This window comes from Lemur catta, chromosome 7, assembly GCF_020740605.2.
Source record: "Lemur catta isolate mLemCat1 chromosome 7, mLemCat1.pri, whole genome shotgun sequence".
NCBI classification, from domain to species: domain Eukaryota; kingdom Metazoa; phylum Chordata; class Mammalia; order Primates; family Lemuridae; genus Lemur; species Lemur catta.
Genome location: NC_059134.1, coordinates 72,661,777 through 72,682,083, shown reverse-complemented (window position 1 = coordinate 72,682,083; position 20,307 = coordinate 72,661,777). Strand labels below are relative to the sequence as shown.

The 20,307-nt window shown below is 41.0% G+C and overlaps 2 protein-coding genes across 7 annotated transcripts in view; one reads left to right on the top strand and one right to left on the bottom strand.

Annotated features, from left to right (window-relative positions):
* Positions 1–848: 848 nt before the first annotated feature.
* Positions 849–9,087, bottom strand: SPTY2D1OS (SPTY2D1 opposite strand). 4 transcript variants are annotated; one of them, XM_045557658.1, is made up of 4 exons: positions 8,392–9,087; positions 3,465–3,553; positions 1,631–1,668; positions 849–960 (listed from the first exon to the last, which is right to left on the bottom strand). In XM_045557658.1, exons 1-3 carry the CDS (start codon positions 8,671–8,673, stop codon positions 1,647–1,649), a joined length of 393 nt encoding a protein of 130 aa, XP_045413614.1. In that variant the 5' UTR covers positions 8,674–9,087; the 3' UTR covers positions 849–960; positions 1,631–1,646. The 4 variants fall into 4 exon arrangements, with proteins under 4 accessions (XP_045413614.1, XP_045413617.1, XP_045413615.1 ...); XM_045557661.1 differs by lacking the exon at positions 8,392–9,087 and adding an exon at positions 3,938–4,727; XM_045557659.1 differs by lacking the exon at positions 1,631–1,668.
* UEVLD (UEV and lactate/malate dehyrogenase domains) overlaps positions 8,639–20,307 on the top strand; it is a 37,546-nt gene continuing 25,877 nt past the window's right edge. For all 3 annotated transcript variants that reach the window (XM_045557655.1, XM_045557654.1, XM_045557656.1), the window contains exons 1-3: positions 8,639–8,833; positions 12,471–12,555; positions 15,667–15,732. In XM_045557655.1, coding sequence (XP_045413611.1) covers positions 8,792–8,833; positions 12,471–12,555; positions 15,667–15,732 — 193 coding nt within the window. In that variant the 5' untranslated portion in view covers positions 8,639–8,791. The remainder of the gene's footprint in view (positions 8,834–12,470; positions 12,556–15,666; positions 15,733–20,307) is intronic.

The window sequence follows — 20,307 nt, the reverse complement described above, 5'->3', positions numbered from 1 at the left end:
AACCACCGCGCCCAGCCTAATTTGTTATTTTTTATATTCTGTGCGTGAGTTATATGCAACGCAGTGCATGGTTTTAGAATTGTCAATATTCATTGTAACAATAAGAACATCAACAAGTAAGATTTTCACCAACTGCGGAGTTTTGTTTCATGAGGCCCAGGGCTCAAAACTAGGCTGCATTCGATACAACTCACGTGACAGTCAATGTGTTAAACAGCAAGATCTTGGATATCCCACAGTCTTTGGCTCTTTTTCTTGGTATATAAAAGCATGCAAAGGGGAAGGCCTGATCTTAATCTTGACTCTGCAACCCAGAGCTGTGTACGTTGGCCCTTTGACTTTATTTTTGCCATTTTGTAAAATGAGGCCGATATGCAGCTTTAAAAGGTTATTGTAAAACTGAAAATAATGTATACTTCAGTATCTACCCCAATATCAAAATGAGATTCTTTCCCCATATGGTGTAAACTTTGGGTTCTTAGTAATATTTGTGAAAAGGCCACAAGAAATACCCCAAAGAACAAGCTAAAAGTTGCTGCTATTGCTAGGCTTTTCTGTAACACTTTTTTCACCTTCAGACTCTGGACCTAGGAGAAAGGTGTTACATGGGAAACAGATCTAAAGAGCTCCAGAGAATTTCTGTCCTTAGGGACACAGAGCAGAGGACAAGTTGAACTAGTTATCTTTATCTTAATGCCAGTCTTAGAGACTATGTAACAGAAGGGGCACAATCATCTCCCATCCACCCTGACTACCTCCCCACCCTCCCTCTCCCCATTACCAGCTAACAGAATACCAAGTCTTCATCTTAAAAAGTGCAGTAACTTTTTACATAAAATATGACAAAATAATGTGCAATTACTTTATGCGAAACCAACATCAGGAACTGTACAGCTGGTCAGGTGAGCTTCAGAGCTGCATTACTTCACCAGGATCATCTTTGGCTTCTTCTACTGGGGTCTGGGGAGAAAAAAGTGTGTCAGGTGGGTCCAGTGATTGCTAGTGTGCAACTGAGAAAATTGGCCTTGCCAGGGTCTGGCAGAGGTGTTTGTGTCCAATTCTGTCTCACCTAATGCCTCTGATCCCAGGTGCAGGGAGGCTTAGCAGTGTGGAAACTGACAAGAGGCAGAGAAAAGAAACATTCCCAGGTCTGACAGGCAGAGAAGAAAGACATCTGCCACAAGAACTCTTTTACAGAGCAGTGTTTACTTGCCGAAGAGAAAAGGTTGCTTAAGTGGGCTGATTTAGCAAATGGTACTGAAAGCTGAGCATACGATAGATATGTCCTATTAGCACAACAGGGACTAGGTCACCCAAGTCAGAAAGCTTTGACTCTGGGCCTGAAAATATCCTTTTCTCTGCTTCCAAACTGAAGAACTTAAAAAGAATAAAGACTCTTAAGAAAATAGGTATAGAAGATCATATGAAAGAAAGTGGGAACTCTCCCAACTTTAAGTAGAGTGTGAATGTGAATAATAGAAGTAGATAAGCTACAGTAACTTTTTTTTTAAATAAAGAAAAGAGTATTTGTTTCTAAAGTTAGCAGAGTTGGATATTCATGCTTGGTTTGTTTCTCTAGGGGAATACATTTCAAAGTTGGAATAGAGAACAAAGCTGAAAGTACACTTACCCCTTCTGGGGGATATTTATATCCCTTCCACATTGTTCCTGCAATGAGAACCATCCACAAGACAACAATCATTGCGGGGCTTCTTGCTCAGCTGGTAGTGTGCACAGGGAGAGATGGGTGGTTGTGGAAGGTGTGGTGTTCTATTCCTTGGTTCCTGGGAACTGAGCTGTCTTCTTCAGAGACCAGATGGTGGATGGCCCAGCATGGCAGCTCTGGTTGAGGAGCTCCGTGGTCTAGTCTAAACTGAAATGGCTACCTGTGACTATTCTGGGGGGCAAAGCTCAGACATCAATTGTGACATCAGCTCCTGTGACCTTGGAGACCCAGCCAGAGTGTGCAGATAAGGGCTGGTTAGCTAGGTGTGTTGGGGCTAAAGAAAGTTTATCAAAAGGGCCCTGTTCTCTAGGGACTCCATGTGGTTAGGACCTAGCTGGCATCACAGCACCTGCAAAAACGTTTACCCATTGGCTTTATGCAATCAGATGTGAAAAATGTTGCTATGCAAAAAAACAAACACCACCACCACCACCACAAAAAAAAAAAAAACACAAAACCCAGCCTGGATTAACTGAGAGAATTAGCTGGCGAGGCACACGATGAACAATTAACTTTATATGCTCTTGTTAGGCTATTCAAGAAATAAAAATCTTACATTTTATAAAATGGCACAGTTAAACCCTCATCATACATAGTAAGCCCCCTTACAACTTTCCTTAGAAGGGAAGAGAAGGAAGATGGGCTGTTTGTTTTACTCATTTCATAGCTAGAGAAACTGAGGCACGGAATAGTGTAAGTCATGTGGTCACCCTCACACAGCGTGGCTGTGGCTCAGCTCAAGGGCCCAGGGCCCCCATCCCCATCCCCACCCTCACAAGGGTCTGACTGCTTTGGGCCAATGCTTTCACATACCTCCTGGGAGAGATGGAGCACAAGAAACCAACCATCATGTCCTGTTCCTAAGTGTACCCGGGCCTGGGGCTCGACACCCCTACCTTCTGGAGTAGCTGCCTCCAAAAGGGTAAGCCTTTATTAAAAGTCCAAATTAAGTTTGTCTAACAAAGGGAAGAGTTCAACAGGTCTGAATGAAATCGGGTGGGTTGTGAGAAACCCTGGAGATGGTTTGCTAAAAGGTATATTGCCGTTAATGTTTCCTGTAGGCAGGCCGGTCTAGTAGAATGAATGTGAGAGGCTACTGAGTCCAGAGGGTAGAGATGTGTACTTGCATTGCACCTTTACCAATGAACTAGCTCATGTGGGTTTGGGTAAATAGTCACCAGTCACTGTCACCAGTAAATCTTTGTTGACTGGTTCATTATTTTGCTTAGTTGTTGAGTTACTATTTCACTAAATGCTAACTGTCAAGCTTTGCATTAAATACTTTACATGAATTCCCAAATGTAATCTTCACAAAAATGATAAGATACTCAGATATCTCCCATGGTACAGAAGAAGAAACAGGTTCAGAGAAATTAATTGAACTTTCTCAAGGCTGCAATGATAGTCAGTTGCAAAGTCTGGACCTGAACTCAAGTTCATGTTAACTACAGTTTCAGGATCTGCCAAAAGGGGCATTAAAAATGCTGGTCCAAAATATTATAGTGATTGTGAGAAAATAAATTAATAGATGGGAACAGTCTTCAAAAAGAATACCTGAGAGACATGGTTATTAACAGAGAACTCTGGCCTGTTGTCCCTCGCAGTCCCTCATATTACTTCCCCTTCCACAGTTTATTATATTTTCCAAAAGAATAAGAACTCCACAGAGATTTCAGGGTCCTACCAAGTTTTCTGGAAATGGAGGAATCTAGCCCAGCAGACCCGATCACCTACTCACTGTGGCAGATCTTCATCCAAAGCCTCGCTCCTCAGTTGTGTCTTGCTCTCCTGAACAGGCCACCTCTCCTTCCACTTCAGAGTTGAAGGCTGAGTTAGAAAGAAAATTTAAGGGCAGAGATAGCTCTACTCATCAGCCCGGTAGGTAGCTGCCCCTGTATGGTGACTGGAAGGCCCCACCAATCCCCAAAGTTCTCCTCCCTACCAATAACCACTGACCCAGTTGTCCTGAAAACCACAAGTCAGGTACTATCTCCCGTAGGATGGAGGAGAAAAAAAAAAGACATAAAAGAAGAATGTCCCCAACGGGATAGGAAGTAGCCTGGGAAATTAACTTTGTTCCCATCACATCCTGACTTCCAATTAGTGGTGAGACCTCAACCACTTTTCCAATGTGGTCAGAAACCCCAGATGAGAGGGTGAGTGGGCACCAGGACTGACGACTAGGGATTTACAGGTAGGGCCACTACTTACCACCAACTCTGGAAACGTGCCCATGTAACATGCAAGTCCAACAAAAAGCATCCAGCCAAGCACGATCATGATCAAAAATAAAACAATTTCTAAGATATAAGTGCACAGTGAGAGACTATTCACCAAGATCTTGGCAAAAGAGTGTGCTCATGAAACCCCCAGTTGGTAGAAGTCTCGCATGTCAGTTCGAGTCCTTGGTTCCCAAGGATCCGCAACTCCCTAGTGGAGAAGTTGGAGTCTACCAGGGCATTATGACATCACTGGCTCATGTGGCCCAGACTCACAAAACACCAGAGACTCTGCCTCCAGACCAGTAGCTGAGCAGCAAACAAAGCTCTTTTTATACATTATCTTACAGCAACACTATGAGCTAGGTACTATTATTAACCCCATTTTACTAACGAGAAAACTGGGGTTTAGCAAGCCTGAGTGACCAGCACTAGGGGATACAGCTGATACTCCAGCTTAGGGCCAAGACATAGGGCCTCCCCTCCCATCTCAAACGCTTTCTCACCTCCACTGTATACTTACATTCTGCAACACTTTGGGTCACTTCCTCTCCACTGGTTCTCTTTTCTTGGCCATCATGAATACACAGGTACCCCTGTCCTTTCCTCAAAAAAAAAAAACCTCCAACTGATGCTGTGGCTCCCTCCCTATCTGTCCTGTTTCTTAATTTCTTTTTATGACCAAATTTCCTAAACAAGTGGTCCACACTCAAAGCCTTTCTTTCCAATTTACATCTCTTTTTTTCTTTCTTTTTTTTTTTTTTTTTTGAGACAGAGTCTCACTCTGTTGCCCAGGCTAGAGTGAGTGCCATGGCGTCAGCCTAGCTCACAGCAACCTCAAACTCCTGGGCTCAAGCAATCCTTCTGCCTCAGCCTCCCGAGTAGCTGGGACTACAGGCATGTGCCACCATGCCTGGCTAATTTTTTCTATATATTTTTAGTTGTCCAGCTAATTTCTTTCTATCTTTTTGGTAGAGACGGGGTCTCACTCTTGCTCAGGCTTGTCTGGAACTCCTGAGTTCAAACGATCCTCCTGCCTCGGCCTCCTTGAGTGCTACGATTACAGGCGTGAGCCACCGTGCCTGGCCTAGTGTTTTGTTGAGGACTGTGTCTGATATTTGCAATAAGAAGGTTTCATTCCCTAACAATATGTCTGATGGAGCTAATAATTATGAAAGCAACAAAGGGTATAAAAAGAGATTAGAAGCACAGCACTAAGAAACAAGGGTTTTTTTGTTTGTTCTTTTGGTTTTTTTCTTTGAAACAGAGTCTCTCACTGTGGCCCTGGCTAGAGTGCAGTGGCATCATCATAGTTCACTGCAACCTCAAACTCCTGAGCTCAAGTGATCCTCCTGCATCAGCCTCCCAAGTAGCTAGAACTACCGGTGTGTGCCACCACGTCTGGCTAATTTTTTCTATTTTTAGTAGAGATGGGGTCTTGTTATTGCTCATTTCCTTTGTGGAAGGCTGGTCTCAAACTCCTGACCTTATGCAATGCTCCACCTCAGCCTCCTAGAGTGCTAGAATTACAGCAGTGAGCCACTGTACCCGGCCAGAAACAAGTTCTAATGTTAAACAAGCCATTCTTGTGGTTTTTTTTAAAGCTGCAGAGATGTAGAATATATACTTTCCCATTTCTCCATTTGGGACATTTTTTCTCCTTTTAACAAAATTAACATCTTTGTACATATATGCTGGGTACTTTTATTTCTGTAATACAGATTCTCAAAAGTGGCATTATAGGGTCAAAGGTATATCAGAATACTTTGCCCAAAGGTTGTAGCAAATTATACTCCCACCAACTACACTTGAATTTCTTAAGCCGGGGTCCAGTGGACTTCAAAAATCCACAAACATTCCTAAAATTGGACACAAAACAGACTGTATATGTGGGCATGTACATTTTCTTGGGGCAGGTATATATCTTTCAATAGATTTTTTTTAAAAGTCTGAAACAGATAAGGCTGAAAACTAGTACACTACATTTTGTCCCTAAGGCTTTGGTCACCTTTCACATTCATTCTGCAAACTTTCTGTTGAAAGCCTCTTTATATCTGGTTTACTAAATATTAATAGAACTAATACATGCATAAATTCAAGTACAGGAAATACAGAGATGAATGAAATTCAACCTCTGTCCATATAGGCCTCAGTCTTTGGGGTTAGAAGGAGGGATGGAGATGAATACAGTCAGGTATACCAGTACAACAAAATACCCCCGGCAAGTACTCAGGTATGAGGCAAGGAAGAACACAATGTGCTTGGGGAAGAGCGAATGTTTCAGCCTGGTTAGATTATAGGACCTAATAGCACCAGCTTCATGAGATGAGAATAGCCAGACTGGAAGTCAGGAGGGAGGCTTAAAAAAAGCTAATGTTTACTACACAGCCTTCCTCTTGTAAATACCAATAGGCACAGAATTCTGATTTCCTAGATTATCTCTAATCACAAAGTTTCATCGCAGTATCACACACAGTGAGAGGCAGTATAATGCACAGATTAGGAACATGGTCTTTCACATTACCTTCTGCAATAATTTTACCTTTCTCTGTCTTTGGTTTCCTTATCTGTAAAATGGAACCAATTATGGAACCACATAGCCTCTTTTTCACATTTAGGCTCTTCTGAAATAGGTATAGTGTTAAAATTATTAAGTATGTTTAATTTTGTAGTCTTTTTCTCCCCTCAAAACCTGTCATTAATACATCTCTTATTCATAAAGAATCTCAGGAACAAGGAAATAAGTAATACAACACTAAACCTCAGTTCCTCTTCAGTAAAATGGAGATAATAATTCTACCCAGGTCATAGGATTTTGTGCAGATTAACAGAGATAAAGCACATAAAACTCTTGGCAATGAAACTTGCACATAAGAAATGTTGAACACACACGCATGCTCTGGCGTAAAGTGTTCACAGCGACTAGACCAGAAGAGAATTGGCGGTTTGGTTGAAAGGCCTGTTCCATAAAAGGCTCCTTCATAAAAGGTTGAAGAACCTTGCTTGCTAACCTGATATCTTTTCCTCGTTTAATAGATTTCTGGCAGGATCTGTCAGAGCTTGCAGTTCCTGGAAGTTCCACTGTTTCCAAGTTTTGTTAGATCTGGCTGAGGTACACTACACAGGCCCCTTATCCTTCAGCTTTTCTCTGTAATCTTTCTCGACTTTGTCTTCCAGCTTCCACTCTTGCCCCCACACTACTGTCTCCTCACAATGCAACAGAGTTGTTCTTTTAAAACTCAGTCAGATCACATTACTCTTCTGTTGGAAACCTCCCAGTGGCTTCTTCTTTCTCTCAGAGTAAAAGCCTGAGAAAGAAAAAGGCAGGCCCTGACATCTGGGAACTGGTCTGACACAGCAAGGCCTCAGTGTTATTAGAGGCGGGCCTGGGGCTCACAGCTAGGCCAGATTATTCTTCTGCTGGACGCGAACAGTCTCATAGAAAACCATCATCAGACAAGGTCACTCAGATCATAAAAAGGTGAGATACAACAAGGCCACTTCACAACTTCATCTGAGCAGAGGTAAGAATACGGTCACTGCACAAGCCGTGAAATACTAGACATCCCTCTCTGCTGCTTCTTTACCAATTCCAGCTTTATCCTCACTCGAGTTTGTCCATCCTGTAGATTATACTTATTGAGATATCCAGTCACAGAAAAACATCCTGCTCTATGACAGCACCCAATCCAAACTGAAGCCTGGCTTCCGTAAGCCCTCCCCCAAATCGCCCAAATCTTTAATAGGTTCTTTCTAATAGTCTCTTACTGTGCTGTCCCAATGTCCTTCTAACAGCTGTATAAATTACTTGTTTATTACATTGTTTTTGCTCTCTCTCTACTAATGAAAGAATGAAAACTTTAAGACAGCAGTTAATTTTGTCTATTTTATTCACTGCTGTATCCTCAGACCTAGAATAATAGCTAGCAAATTGTAGATGCTCAGCAAAACTTTTGTGAATGCATAAACGCTCCTTCCAGCCTTTCGCTTTCTTCAACTGTGTCACAGCAGCCCGGCCTTTGGATCTTCCTATAAACACAATCACCCTCCTTGCTGCCCAGCCTCTTGGCAATTACAATATCCAGCTCCTGCGACTTTTCAGCTTCTGAGCTCAAACCTGGAATACAGAGCCGGTACGTAACTCTCAAGTCCAGGAGACCAAACACCACCAGAAAATTACTGTATCCTCCATCTCTTCTCCGCCTTCCTTCTCCGGATGACCTTATCTCATCAATCGCCTTCCTCTCGCTTCGAACTCTGTTTTTCACCTGACTTTTTCCTCTTTCAACCACCAAGATGGTTGCAAAAAAAGAAAAAGAAAAAAAAAAAGTGCCACTCCTCCCCTTGTGCCGCGCCCTCCCGATGCGGCTGTCCTGTTCTCTGAGGCTCCTCCCGACTGGTTTTCCCTTTCGACTCCCTGAAATTTTGCTTTTGAAGCTCCATTACCTCCTTCCTCCTACATCCAACTACAATTTTCGATCTTGATCTTTTCTGATACTCCGCTGAATGTAACCCATCTTTCCAGCAACTCTCTTCAAGAATATAGCGCGTGTTGCTTCTACCTCCTTTGCTGCTTCTGCTCTGGTCTTCCCTGTTCTCCTCACAGATCTCCCCAGTTTCCTCCCAGCAAGCGGGGGCTGGCCGCGCCCTCGTCACTCGCCCGCTCCGGGATCGCGCTGCCGGGGCCGCCTGACCGCGCGGGAGCCGCGGCTGAGCCTCGGGCCGCATTTCGAGTCCGGGACAGGGCGGGGCCTTGGGGCGCTAGGAAGTTTGGTCCTCGGCGGGTTCCATCCTGCAGCCGTTCCGGAAGAAGGTCCGGTGGCCGGGGTCGCGGGACTGGCTGGAGATGGAGTTCGACTGCGAGGGTCTGAGACGGCTGCTTGGCAAGGTGCGGGCAGCCCGCTGGGGAGGGTCTGCAGCCGTGGGGTCTGGGGGCTGTCTCCGCCCCTGGCCGGGCTGCCTCCTTTTTGCGTTTACCGTATTGTCTTGGGGCTTGGAGCGAGGTCTGGCTGATATGAACCCGGCAGTGACCACTGGTCCCCGGGAAGCCGCGGGGGTCGCAGGCCTCGTCCTGCTTGTGGAGGGCCTGGGCTCTAGCTCCGCCTGCACCTCCGAGGTCCCCCAGCCTCCACCCTGTGTGAGTCCTCACACCACCAGCTTCACTGATCTCAAACAGGTCCCAGGATACGCTGTCCCTGTGACCACGCCTTTCTCTCTGTTGAAATGGCCTACCCTCCCCCTCTCCTTTTTTTCCCCTGGAATTGCAGAGCTCATCCTGTGTGTAAGACCCAGCTCAGAGTCACTCCCTGGAAGATTGAGTCGCTCCCTTCTGATTTCAGAAATACCAGTTATCACACTGTAATTATTTATGCACAAACCTTACTCCTGCTGTGAACCCTTTGACTGCAGAGACTGCTTTTATATTCCTTCACCTTCCTAGCACTATGCTTGGCAACAACGTAGGTGCTCAATAACTTGTGCAGTGAATGAAAGACCTGAGTAGGGTTAGGAATGAAGGCAGTTTGAAGGCCCAGGAGAGATCCTCTTAATGTTGAAAGGTTGAGGAGTGGGAGGGCTGACCCAGAAATCTGACCGACGTTTCTGAGTCCTGACTAGTGCGGGTTTCCAGGTTAGAAGGGGATTCTCCACTAGTGTGCGGTGTGAGGAAATACCCTTTTTCACCAGTTTTCTAGTCAAGCGACTCTTAATACTTCTTAAGACTTCATGCAGAAACCATACTTTCTGCCATTTTTGTTGGACTTGCCCGTGTCTATCTTTGTTGGGACAGCTTGCACACCTATGGGAGGTTTTAAAGCCCCAAGGTTGAAGTTGTTTATGTAATTGACTTGAATGATTTTATCTACTGTGACAGGTGTAGATCTTGTAGGAAGAGAAGTATCATCATGTTTAGGATTACTACCCTTTCTGTCTCCTCTTCAGAGAACAGGAAATTAAAATAACCATTCTATCAAGTTTTAATGTGGGGAGGATGATGGATTATCCAATGAGAAAAATTGCTAAAGTCGCTAGTAGCAAAAGGACTACAACATAATTTTGGTGGAACTGGGATGAAGGAAAAAGAAGCGAGACAAATAGTTTTCTCAAGGGTGAGAGTAGAATAGTAGAGGGATTTTTTTTTCATTATCAGTGCATAGCATAGAGTCTGGCACAGGGTGCCTAATAAGTATTTGCTGGATGTATAGATTAAAACCAACCAGAAACAAGTCCAGCAAATATTTCTGAGGTCCATAGCCCTTGTACTAGGCAAATAATAGCTTAACTTCTAGAAATAATTTTAGTGCAGAAAATCCTGTGGAGAAGTGAATAGGACTTTGAAAAATCAAGCAACTATATGGAAAAAGTGAAAAATCTTATTGAAAACAAAACTTAAATAAATAGATATCCCAACTTCATGGATGTGAAGATGTCTCTCCTCCCCAGATTGATCTATAGGGTCAATGCAATTCCAATCAAAATTCTAACAGATTCTTTTGGAAAGTTTTCAAACTGATTGTAAAATTCATTTAGAAGGGCAGAAGACCAAGGATAATCTTGACATTATTACAGAAAAAGAATAGATGTGGGGACTTGCTCTACCAAGTGTCAATACTAGCCAGGTGAGGCAACTCGCACCTGTAGTTCCAGTTATTCAGGAGGCTGAGGGGGAAAAATTGCTTGAGACCAGCCTGGGCAACACAGGGAGACCCTGTCTCTAAAAAAAGAAAAAAAAAGTATATAGTAATTAAGGTTTAGTGTGATTCTCGTATAGGACAGACAAATTAACCAATGATTCTAACCAAAAGGGCTTAGAAGCATATTCATACATGTTTGGAAACACAATGTAAAATAGAAGTGTTGCAAATGACTATGGAAAGGAGAATACAGAGACAGATGATTATCCATATGGGAAAACAATGAAAGTGTATCCTTACCTTACACCAAACATAAAAATTCCCAGTTGATTACAGACCTAAATGCAAAAGACAACTTTAAGACTTATGGAGATAAATGTTATGGACTCAGAATATGCAAACATTTTTAAACAAGACATAAAGAAGAGACTGATAAACTCAACTACATTAAAATTAAGAACTTTTGTATGTCAAGAGACACCATGATGAGAGTGGAGAGACAAGATACAGACTTAGGATATCTGTAACACACATAACTGACAAAGTATTGGTATCCGGAATATATAAAGCATGCCTACAAATCAATATTAAAACCAATAAATAGAAAATTGGGCAAAATACATGAATAAGCATTTAAAAAAAAGAAAAAATATGAAAGTTTGTTCAATCCATTAGTAATCATGGAAAAGGAAATTAAGACATGCACAACACCATTTTCCCTCACTAGATTGGCTTTATGTCTGTTTTATTCTTTCAACAATGTTTTGCAGTTTTCAGAGTCTAAGTTTTGTGCCTTGTTGAATTTATTTCTGTGCATTTTATTCTTTTTTTTGTTTGTTGAGACAGAGTTTCACTCTGTTGCCCGGGCTAGAGTACCATGGTGTCAGCCTAGCTCACAGCAACCTCAAACTCCTGGGCTCAAGCAATCCTTCTGCCTCAGCCTCCAGTAGCTGGGAGTACAGGCATGTGCCACCATGTCTGGCTAATTTTTTCTATATATTTTTAGTTGTCCAGCTAATTTCTTTCTATTTTTAGTAGAGATGGGGTCTCACTCTTGCTCAGGCTGGTCTCAAACTCCTGACCTAGAGCAGTCCTCCCTCCTTAGCCTCCCAGAGTGCTAGGATTACAGGCCTGAGCCACCACGCCTGGCCTATTTTATTCTTTTTGATGCTATTGTAAATGCAATTGTTTTCTGAATTTTATTTGCATAAATAAAATCTGTGGATTTTATAAATAAATAAAATCTGGACTCTTAATACACTTTTTTCCCTTTCATATAATCTTCACCACAAGTCTAGGAGGTGAGTATTATTTCTTTTTGCAGATGAGAAAATAAGTTTAAAGAATTTAAATGATTTTGCCCACAAGGTAGCCAAGTTAGTATTTCTTGGAAGACATCTGCATAAATGAGGAGGCAGTTCACTCAACCTGACTGCAAACCCTTGCATGCTTTTGTTTTCCCTTTGAAACCCAGGATGCAGTACCAGGAAGCTGGGAGAGGAAAAATCAGTGTGTCTCAAGTGAATAAGCTATTCAAGATTGTGTGAATGTGTTATTCATTCTACCTTATTTCTTAAGCCTTCAGGAGGTATTTGGAGGCAGTTCGATTTAGTGATTAAAGGTCTAGGTCCTGGGTTTGTGCTCTTGCTTTGCTATTTAACTTGCTAACTGACTGAACAAGTTACTTTGATTCTCTCTCTAGCTTTCGTTTTCTTCTGCAAAGTAGAGCAATTGTAAACCCTCCCTGCTTCATAGGGTTGTTCAAAAGATTAAATCAAGTATTCTATTCATGTTTGTAAAACTCAGAGCCTAGCACTTAATAAATGTTCAGTTAAGTGTTATCTGTTGCTCATAGCTTTATTCTTATAACATTGCTCATTTTTCTCTTTTCAGTACAAGTTCAGGGATCTAACTGTGGAAGAACTAAAGAATGTAAATATATTTTTCCCACATTTTAGATATTCCATGGACACCTACGGTAAGAACCATATCTTCTAGTTTTTGCTGCATTATTTGAACTGTAATTAGTCTAGAGAGCTGCAAAATCATAATTTCTTATTTCTCTCCTTTATCCTCTAATTTTGAGCTATACTTTGTGACTTGGGATTTCTGAGGAAATTTAAGTTAATACAATATAGATTGTATTAGTTTTCTATTGCTGTGTAACAAATTACCACAAACTTAGTGGCTTAAAAAAAATTTGCCACGTTACAGTTTTGTAGACTAGAAGTCTAACACAAATTTCTGTAACTTAGAAGTTTAACTGGAAATTCAACTTGGCTAATCGCTTCTTGGCCTTTTGGCTAAGATCAAGTGCAGAAATTCGACTTGGCTGTAATCAAGATGTCAACAGGTCTTTGTTTCCGGAGGCTCTAGGGGATAATCTGTTTCCTTGCCTCTTTCAGTTTCTAGAGGTCACCCACATTCCTTAGCTCTTGGTCCTTCTCTGTCTTCAAAGCCAGCAGTTGTGGGTATCTCTAAGGTTCTTCTCCCCTAGAGCTTGTTAGAGCTCCCTCTGACTACAGCTGGGAAAGGTTCTCTGATTTTAAGAACCAACGTGATTAGATTAGACACACCCCAACAGTGTAGGATAATTTCCCCATCTCGGGGCCCTTAATTTAATCACATCTAAAAAGTCCCTTTGCCAAGTAAGGTGACATATTCACAGGTTCCAAGGATTAGGGTATGTACGTATTTGGAGGACCTTTATTCTGCCTACCGCATAGATGGTTGATTCTAATTATTAATAACACAGTTCTAGTTATCGTATTCGCTTAATAGAGAGGATCTGGTTATCTAAGAAAGACTTTATTATCTTTCAAGTTTCTGACTACAACTTGCAGTTAGAAATACATTTTATATCATTATCCCATATGCATATAACTAAAATACTATGACCACTCTGGCATTTTTTCTCTTTTATTCTATCTAGTTCCACTCCATTTAAAAACAAGTATTAGTTGAGACTCACTAAATAGATTTTAGGACCCAAGAATTAGTCAAAACTCACAGTTTTGAGAAACTTTGTTAGACATGTATATGTTTTAAATTTGAATTATTTTGGGTTAAGAAAATGTATCTAATTCAAATGTATATAGTAGACATCTTGAGGAATTATTGAACTATTGCTTAGGAATAGCTAATTGTATATGTGGGAGAAATTATGAGATTCTGATTCATATGCAACTGGCCTCTTTTGATTAGCACCTAGATATTTGGTGCTACATAAATACCTAGAATGGTGGATATAATAGCTGCTGTTTGTTTAGTGCCAGATATGCTTCCAAATATTTTATCTACATTATATTACATATTTTTTACAACCAAAGCTATGTTGTATTATTGTCTTCATTTTGCAGATAAACTGAGGCTCAGAAAATTTAATTAACTTGCTCAAGATTACATAGCTAGAGAGAGATGGAATAGGGGTTTATACCCATGTCTGTCTTGCACTCTGTTTGAATACTGTTTAATCTCATACAATGTTTGTCTTCATCGTACAGATTTGATGCTTTTATTGTACCAATTAATTCTTATTCTCGTTTCCCCCTGTCTAGAGAAAGCTCTGGTGCCATTAAACCCTCAAACTATAGAATTAATATTGGCTATGTACATTTTTTATTGGAGACAATGATAGTCATGCATCGTAATCACTTCCATTTTGGCTTTTTAAATAATTTGATTGGATACTGCATATTCACACTTACAGTTTCTTTACCACATTTCTGGGTTATTATCTATCCCTCAGGAACAATCCCTTTTCCACTCCTTTTTCCATTTTGGTTTTTCCATGTAGTGGTCCCTTAACCCATTGTTACCTTTCACTCATATAGTTTATACTTATGTACACTCTTGGCCCTTGGGTTTTCTATGTCAGCCTGTGCTATAGTCTGAATTTTTGTGTCCCCCGAAATTCATATGTTGAAATCCTAACTCACACAGCGATGGTATTAGGAGGGGGGGACTTTAGGAGGCTCTTTCTCACAGCCCTCATGAAAGGGATTGGCCTTATTAAAGAGGCCTGAGAGAGACCCCTTGCTCCTTCCAGCTTACTCCTACCACCATGTGAGGATACAATGAAAAGATAGCTATTTGTGAGCCAGGAAATGGGTCCTCACCAGACACCAAATCTGCTAGCACCTTGATCTTAGACTTCCCAGCCTCCAGAACTGTGAGAAATAAATTTCTATTGTTTATAAACCACTCAGTCTATGGTATTTTGTTATAACAGGCTAAATAGACTAAGACAGCCTCTTCTTCTTTCTCCTTTCTAACAGGTTATCAAATCTATTTAGAATTTTTTCTTCCTCTGCTTAAATAGCATAGTTTCTAAGATACTAACGGACTACATTCCAAAGTAGTTTGATTGTTTGAAACCAGAAGTAGTGATTTCTGTATTTAGTCCCGAGATTAGGGCATTGATTTTCCACCTTGTGTCCCAGTTATTGATAGCAAAATTGAAATTTCAGGGATATAAATGTTGAAAAAAGGTTGAGAATAGTGGAGTTAGAGAAACCAAACAAGATAATTGTTGATCTTTCTAAAAGGTTGCTTCAAAAAATAAAGCTAATCTAGTGCCACTTGGCGTTTAAAACAAAACAAAACAAAAAAGCTAACAGTTTTTCTTCTGATTATAAAAGTGATTGTAACTTTGTTACATGTGACAACTATTTAATAATATCTCCACATTTTATAGTATTTTACTTCTTAAGGATTTTCACATTATCTCATTTGATGTTTATGACAGCTTTGTAAAGCAGTCTTACTATATTTTATAGATGGTGAAACTGAAGATTAAAGAGATTAAAGTAACCAAAAGTCACATGCCTCCAAGTGGGGAAGGTGGGCCTAGAACTTGGGATTTCAGTATCCAAGTCCTGTGTTCTTTCAGCCACCCTCACTGCTTTTTAAGTAAATGGCAGGTAGTGATATTCCCCTTTTTGACAGATTTACTGATTTCTAGATTATGTTATTTAGAGAATATGTGTGTGTACATATGCGTATTGTGCACACATGTGCACATTTACATACATTACTACAATTCTTTCTACTTCTAATTGCACGTTTTGGGGCTTTTTTCTCCTTCCAGTTTTTAAGGATAGTTCCCAGAAAGACCTGCTGAATTTTACTGGCACTATTCCTGTGATGTATCAGGGTAAGTGTGGAAGTTGAAAAAATGTGAGAGTTTTCTAAAAGAGCAGTTCATTTAATAAGAACTTACATTTCTTTATGCTATAACATTCTCAAAGTATTTTCACATATATGCAATTCATACAGAACCTAACTTGATCTGACAGGAGGCTGTTCTAGTCAAGGACGAACATTTCAGATAGGTATCATAGAAGGTTGCTTATATATGGTAAGATTTAAAGAACACCAGTGACTCTTTGGTTCTAAAATATTTCTCTGAAGTGGTGCTCGAAATTCTACCATTAGTGTTGGAAATTCATTCTTTTAACATGCAAATAATCCCAGGGATAATAATATCCCAAATCATTAATATACAGTGCTGTGCTTGTGGGAAATTTTCAGTAAATATTTGTTGAATGATTGAGCTAGTTTATTTGATTAATGACTGAAAGGCTTAGGAATAAATGAGCATTGGAAAGTGGAGGTATACTGAAAAGAGGGTTGAGAAGGATCTGGAAACCAAATAGGGAGAGAACAGTGGAGCTTGCTGTCTCTTAGAAAGGGTTTAGCTTGTATGGTGGGAATACACTGCCCAGAAGACACCGGGAAGCTGCATTTTGGGGGACTCTTTCAAAGAATAATAGGTGCTTCTTTTTTTTTTTTTTTTTTTGAGACAGAGTCTCACTCTGTTGCCTGAGCTAGAGTGCCGTGGCATCAGCCTAGCTCACAGCAACCTCAAACTCCTGGGCTCAAGGGATCCTCCTGCCTCAGCCTCCTGAGTAGCTGGGACTACAGGCATGAGCCACCATGCCCCACTAATTTTTTCTATATATTTTTAGTCCATATAATTTCTTTCTATTTTTAATGGAGACGGGGTCGCTCTTGCTCAGGCTGGTCTCGAACTCCTGAGCTCAAACGATCTGCCCGCCTTAGCCTCCCAGAGTGCTAGGATTACAGGCGTGAGCCACCTCACCCAGCCACGTGCTTCTTTATGGTAGCTCCTAGATCATCACCTACCCTCCCCCTTCCCTCCAAATGATGACTTGTTGCTAGAGGTGCACTCACGTTTTGTTCTGCCTCTGTGTATGACCCACCATGACACTTCTTTTGGCAATGGTAGGCACTCAGGAGACGCTTAGAAATTCAGATTGTTTTTATGCATAGAAACCTGGTTGGAGATGAAAGCAGCTAGCCATGGTTTCCATGTAGAGATTATGGAATGAGGTGGGCAGAACAGGGATAGAGTGGATTTTTCTTTTCCTTCCTTGTTCCTCCCCAACCAAATTCTCAGGCTGCTTTCTGGCTGCCTAGAGAACTTTACTCAGACCTGTTCCCCCATTACTTGTATTTTGCATTTATCTTGGTTAGATGTTAGAAAGAAAGGTAAAAGAAGAGGAAAGGAAACTGATTAAGATAATTCATTCTGAGGTATGAAAGACAATTCTCACCCACCCTGATGATTTCAAGGGTAGTCGCGTATTAACAGAGGAGCTTATGAATTTAAATGAATTACCGCTTAGTAGCATTTCAGTTTCTGGGGCAGTGTGGTGAGATAACATCGGGGCAGAAAGGTTATCTTAATACGATCGGTTAGATGCCCTTTGTTGGCACTCTGCCTGTCCTGCATTAAGCAACATCATTGATTCTGATGCTCAGGCCTTCCCCAAGGTAGTAATACTGACTGCAGTGCCTTTTTTTTGCAGTACACTTTTCTTTTTCTTTTTTTCCTTTACTTTTGACTAGAATTATATCAACTCATTGTGAATGCACACTAGTTATTTCCTGCTGATCAGAAGGTCAGAATGTATTAACTTTCTCATCTGTAAAACGGGCCAATAATAGAGCCTATCTCAGAGTTGTGAAGTATAAATGAATTACAGTAAGTAAAGCTCTTGGCATAGTGCCTGGCACATAGTAAATACTCAGTAAATGTTGTCTATTATTTGTCTGCCTTTATTACTCTCTTTAACTAGTTTTATTAGTGTAATGATAGTATATCCTCATGCTAAAAAATTTAAACAGTTGGGAAGGGATGAGGTGAAGCCTGTGTCTAACCCCCCACCCAGTCCTATTTCCCAGGTGAAACTTCTGTTAATATTTCCTTGTGAATACCTGTCAAAACTTTCTGTATTGTTTCTTACCCACCTAGGTTATGTTAAAGTCATGATGACATTTTTTCCTCATACACCCATTCTTTAGAGATATGTATCATCTTAATAAGATCACACCTATCTAATTTTTATTTACATCTAATTTAAATTACATTCTTTGTGATATGATTCCTTTAAATCTGAGGACTCTGCATCAGGAGTTCTAACTCTCCAGCAATGAATTACTAAAACTTAGATGGGCACATTGGGAGAAAGGGCATGTGCTGATGGGAAGGAGGGAAGGAAGAAGAGACTAGAGAATACCAGTAGTGAAACCTTACCAGTTAGGCACGGGCATCAGGGTCGCCAGGTGCTTCACCAGGCATGGGCTGTTAAAGTCCACAAACACTGCTGGGGAGGGGCATTGATCAGTCAGGGGGATACTGTCAGTAGACATTTCTTTCCTTTTCTTTAATGTGTAATGATTAATAGAAGTAAGTGGCCCATCAGGGTTTGGGCTACCACTCCAGCAATATTAGTAAACATTTAAAAAAATGTTTTTATATGGCCTAGAACAGTGGCTTTCAAATGGTTCAACTGTGACCCACAACAAGAAATACTTTTATATTGTTAGCTGGCATATATATGTGTGTGTGTGTATATATATAACTGAAATACCATACTACCTGTCATGCTTTCTATTTTTTGTTTAATTCCATTTAAAAATATTGTTTGCAGCCCATTAAACTAATTTCATGGCCCACTTATTGTGACTAACAGTTGAAAAACACTAGTTTAGAGTACACCACATATTAGACAATAATTTCTGGAGGAATGTCATGGAGTGTCTTGGTACCTGTCGGTCACCTTGTGGTGCTGTGATTACAAGACTTTGTAGTCATAGGGTTATCTGGACCAGCAGCTATGGGTGTGCCCATAACCATATTGTAAATACTTAGACAAAAGCAGAAGAGGAGTATGGTTCTGAGAATGGCCAGTATAAAATCAGTAGACCCATAGGTATTAGAGACACTTCTAGGTGCTAAATAATATATTAATTTTCAATCCTGGTTGCACATTATTAGCATTACATAGGAAGTTTTTTAAAAATGTCCAGACTCCATCCCATTGACGCTTTGGGGGTGTGGCCAGGATATTGATGTATGAAGTTCCTTAAGTATTTCTAATGCGCAGACACAGCTGTCGTGCTTAGGGGAAGACAAAACCAAGATGAAAAAAGTAGCTGTCAGTGGAAGCAGGATTTCCTTAGTGAGAAAAGGACTGTAGTGAAAAGGAGAACTATTTATTTTTTATATCTGGCCTATTTCCAAAATAGGTGTGAGGTAAAAATTACCCTTCGTAGTATGTACTTACCATGTCTTGCACTGTTCCAAGCATTTTATATACATTAATTTTATCACAACTGCATGAGATTAGGAACTATTATCCTCATTTTATAATGGAAGGAATTGAGGCACAGGGTAGGTAAGTAACTTGCCTAAAGTCATATAGCTGGCAATCTGTGGAACTGGGATTTGAACCTAGGCATTCTTGCTCCTGAGCAGCCACGTCCTTAAGTACAGTGAAAGACATGCAATTAGACTATGAAAGCAGGAATAAATATCAAGAGCTATAATAGAACAGCTAAGGTAACTTATCACATTTCTCGTTTAAGGTTAGATGGTTTTGTTTCTTTATTTGTTTGGGTTTTTTAATTTTTTTTTTTTTTTTAAGACAGTGCCTCGCTCTGTCACCCAGGCTAAAGTGCAGTGGGGGTCATCATAGCTCACTGCATCCTTGAATTCTTGGGCTCAAGAGATCCTCCTGCCTCAGCCTCCCGAGTAGCTGGGACTATAGGGGTACCACCATACCTGGTTATTTTTTCTATTTTTCATAGAGATGGGGTCTTGCTGTGTTGTTCAGGCTGGTCTCAAACTCCTGGCCGCAAGCGATCCTTCCCCCTTGGCCTCCCAAAGTGCTAGGATTACAGGTGTGAGCCACTGCACTGGGCCCCTAGGTTTATATTAGGTTTAGCTTTGGGCTTCCTGGCAAGCACGCAGTCAAAGATTTTTGCTCTTGGTAGGCATGACATACATGGTTAAAATTGGAGGAGCATGCACTCAAGTTCCTATCTTAGCTCTGTTCTTAAGTATAATAGTTTTTTAACCTTGAAGTTATCATGTACAGAGCCTACTTCCTTTTCTATAAAATGAGGATACTGAGTGCTTCCAGAAAGTGGTGTTTCTTTTAATGTTTAAAAAGATATATAGGCCGGGCGTGGTGGCTCACGCCTGTAATCCTAGCACTCTGGGAGGCCGAGGCGGGTGGATCGCTCGAGGTCAGAAGTTCGAGACCAGCCTGAGCAAGAGCGAGACCCCCGTCTCTACTAAAAATAGAAAGAAAATTATCTGGCCAACTAAAATATATATAGAAAAAAATTAGCCAGGCATGGTGGCGCATGCCTGTAGTCCCAGCTACTCAGGAGGCTGAGGCAGGAGGATCGCTTGAGC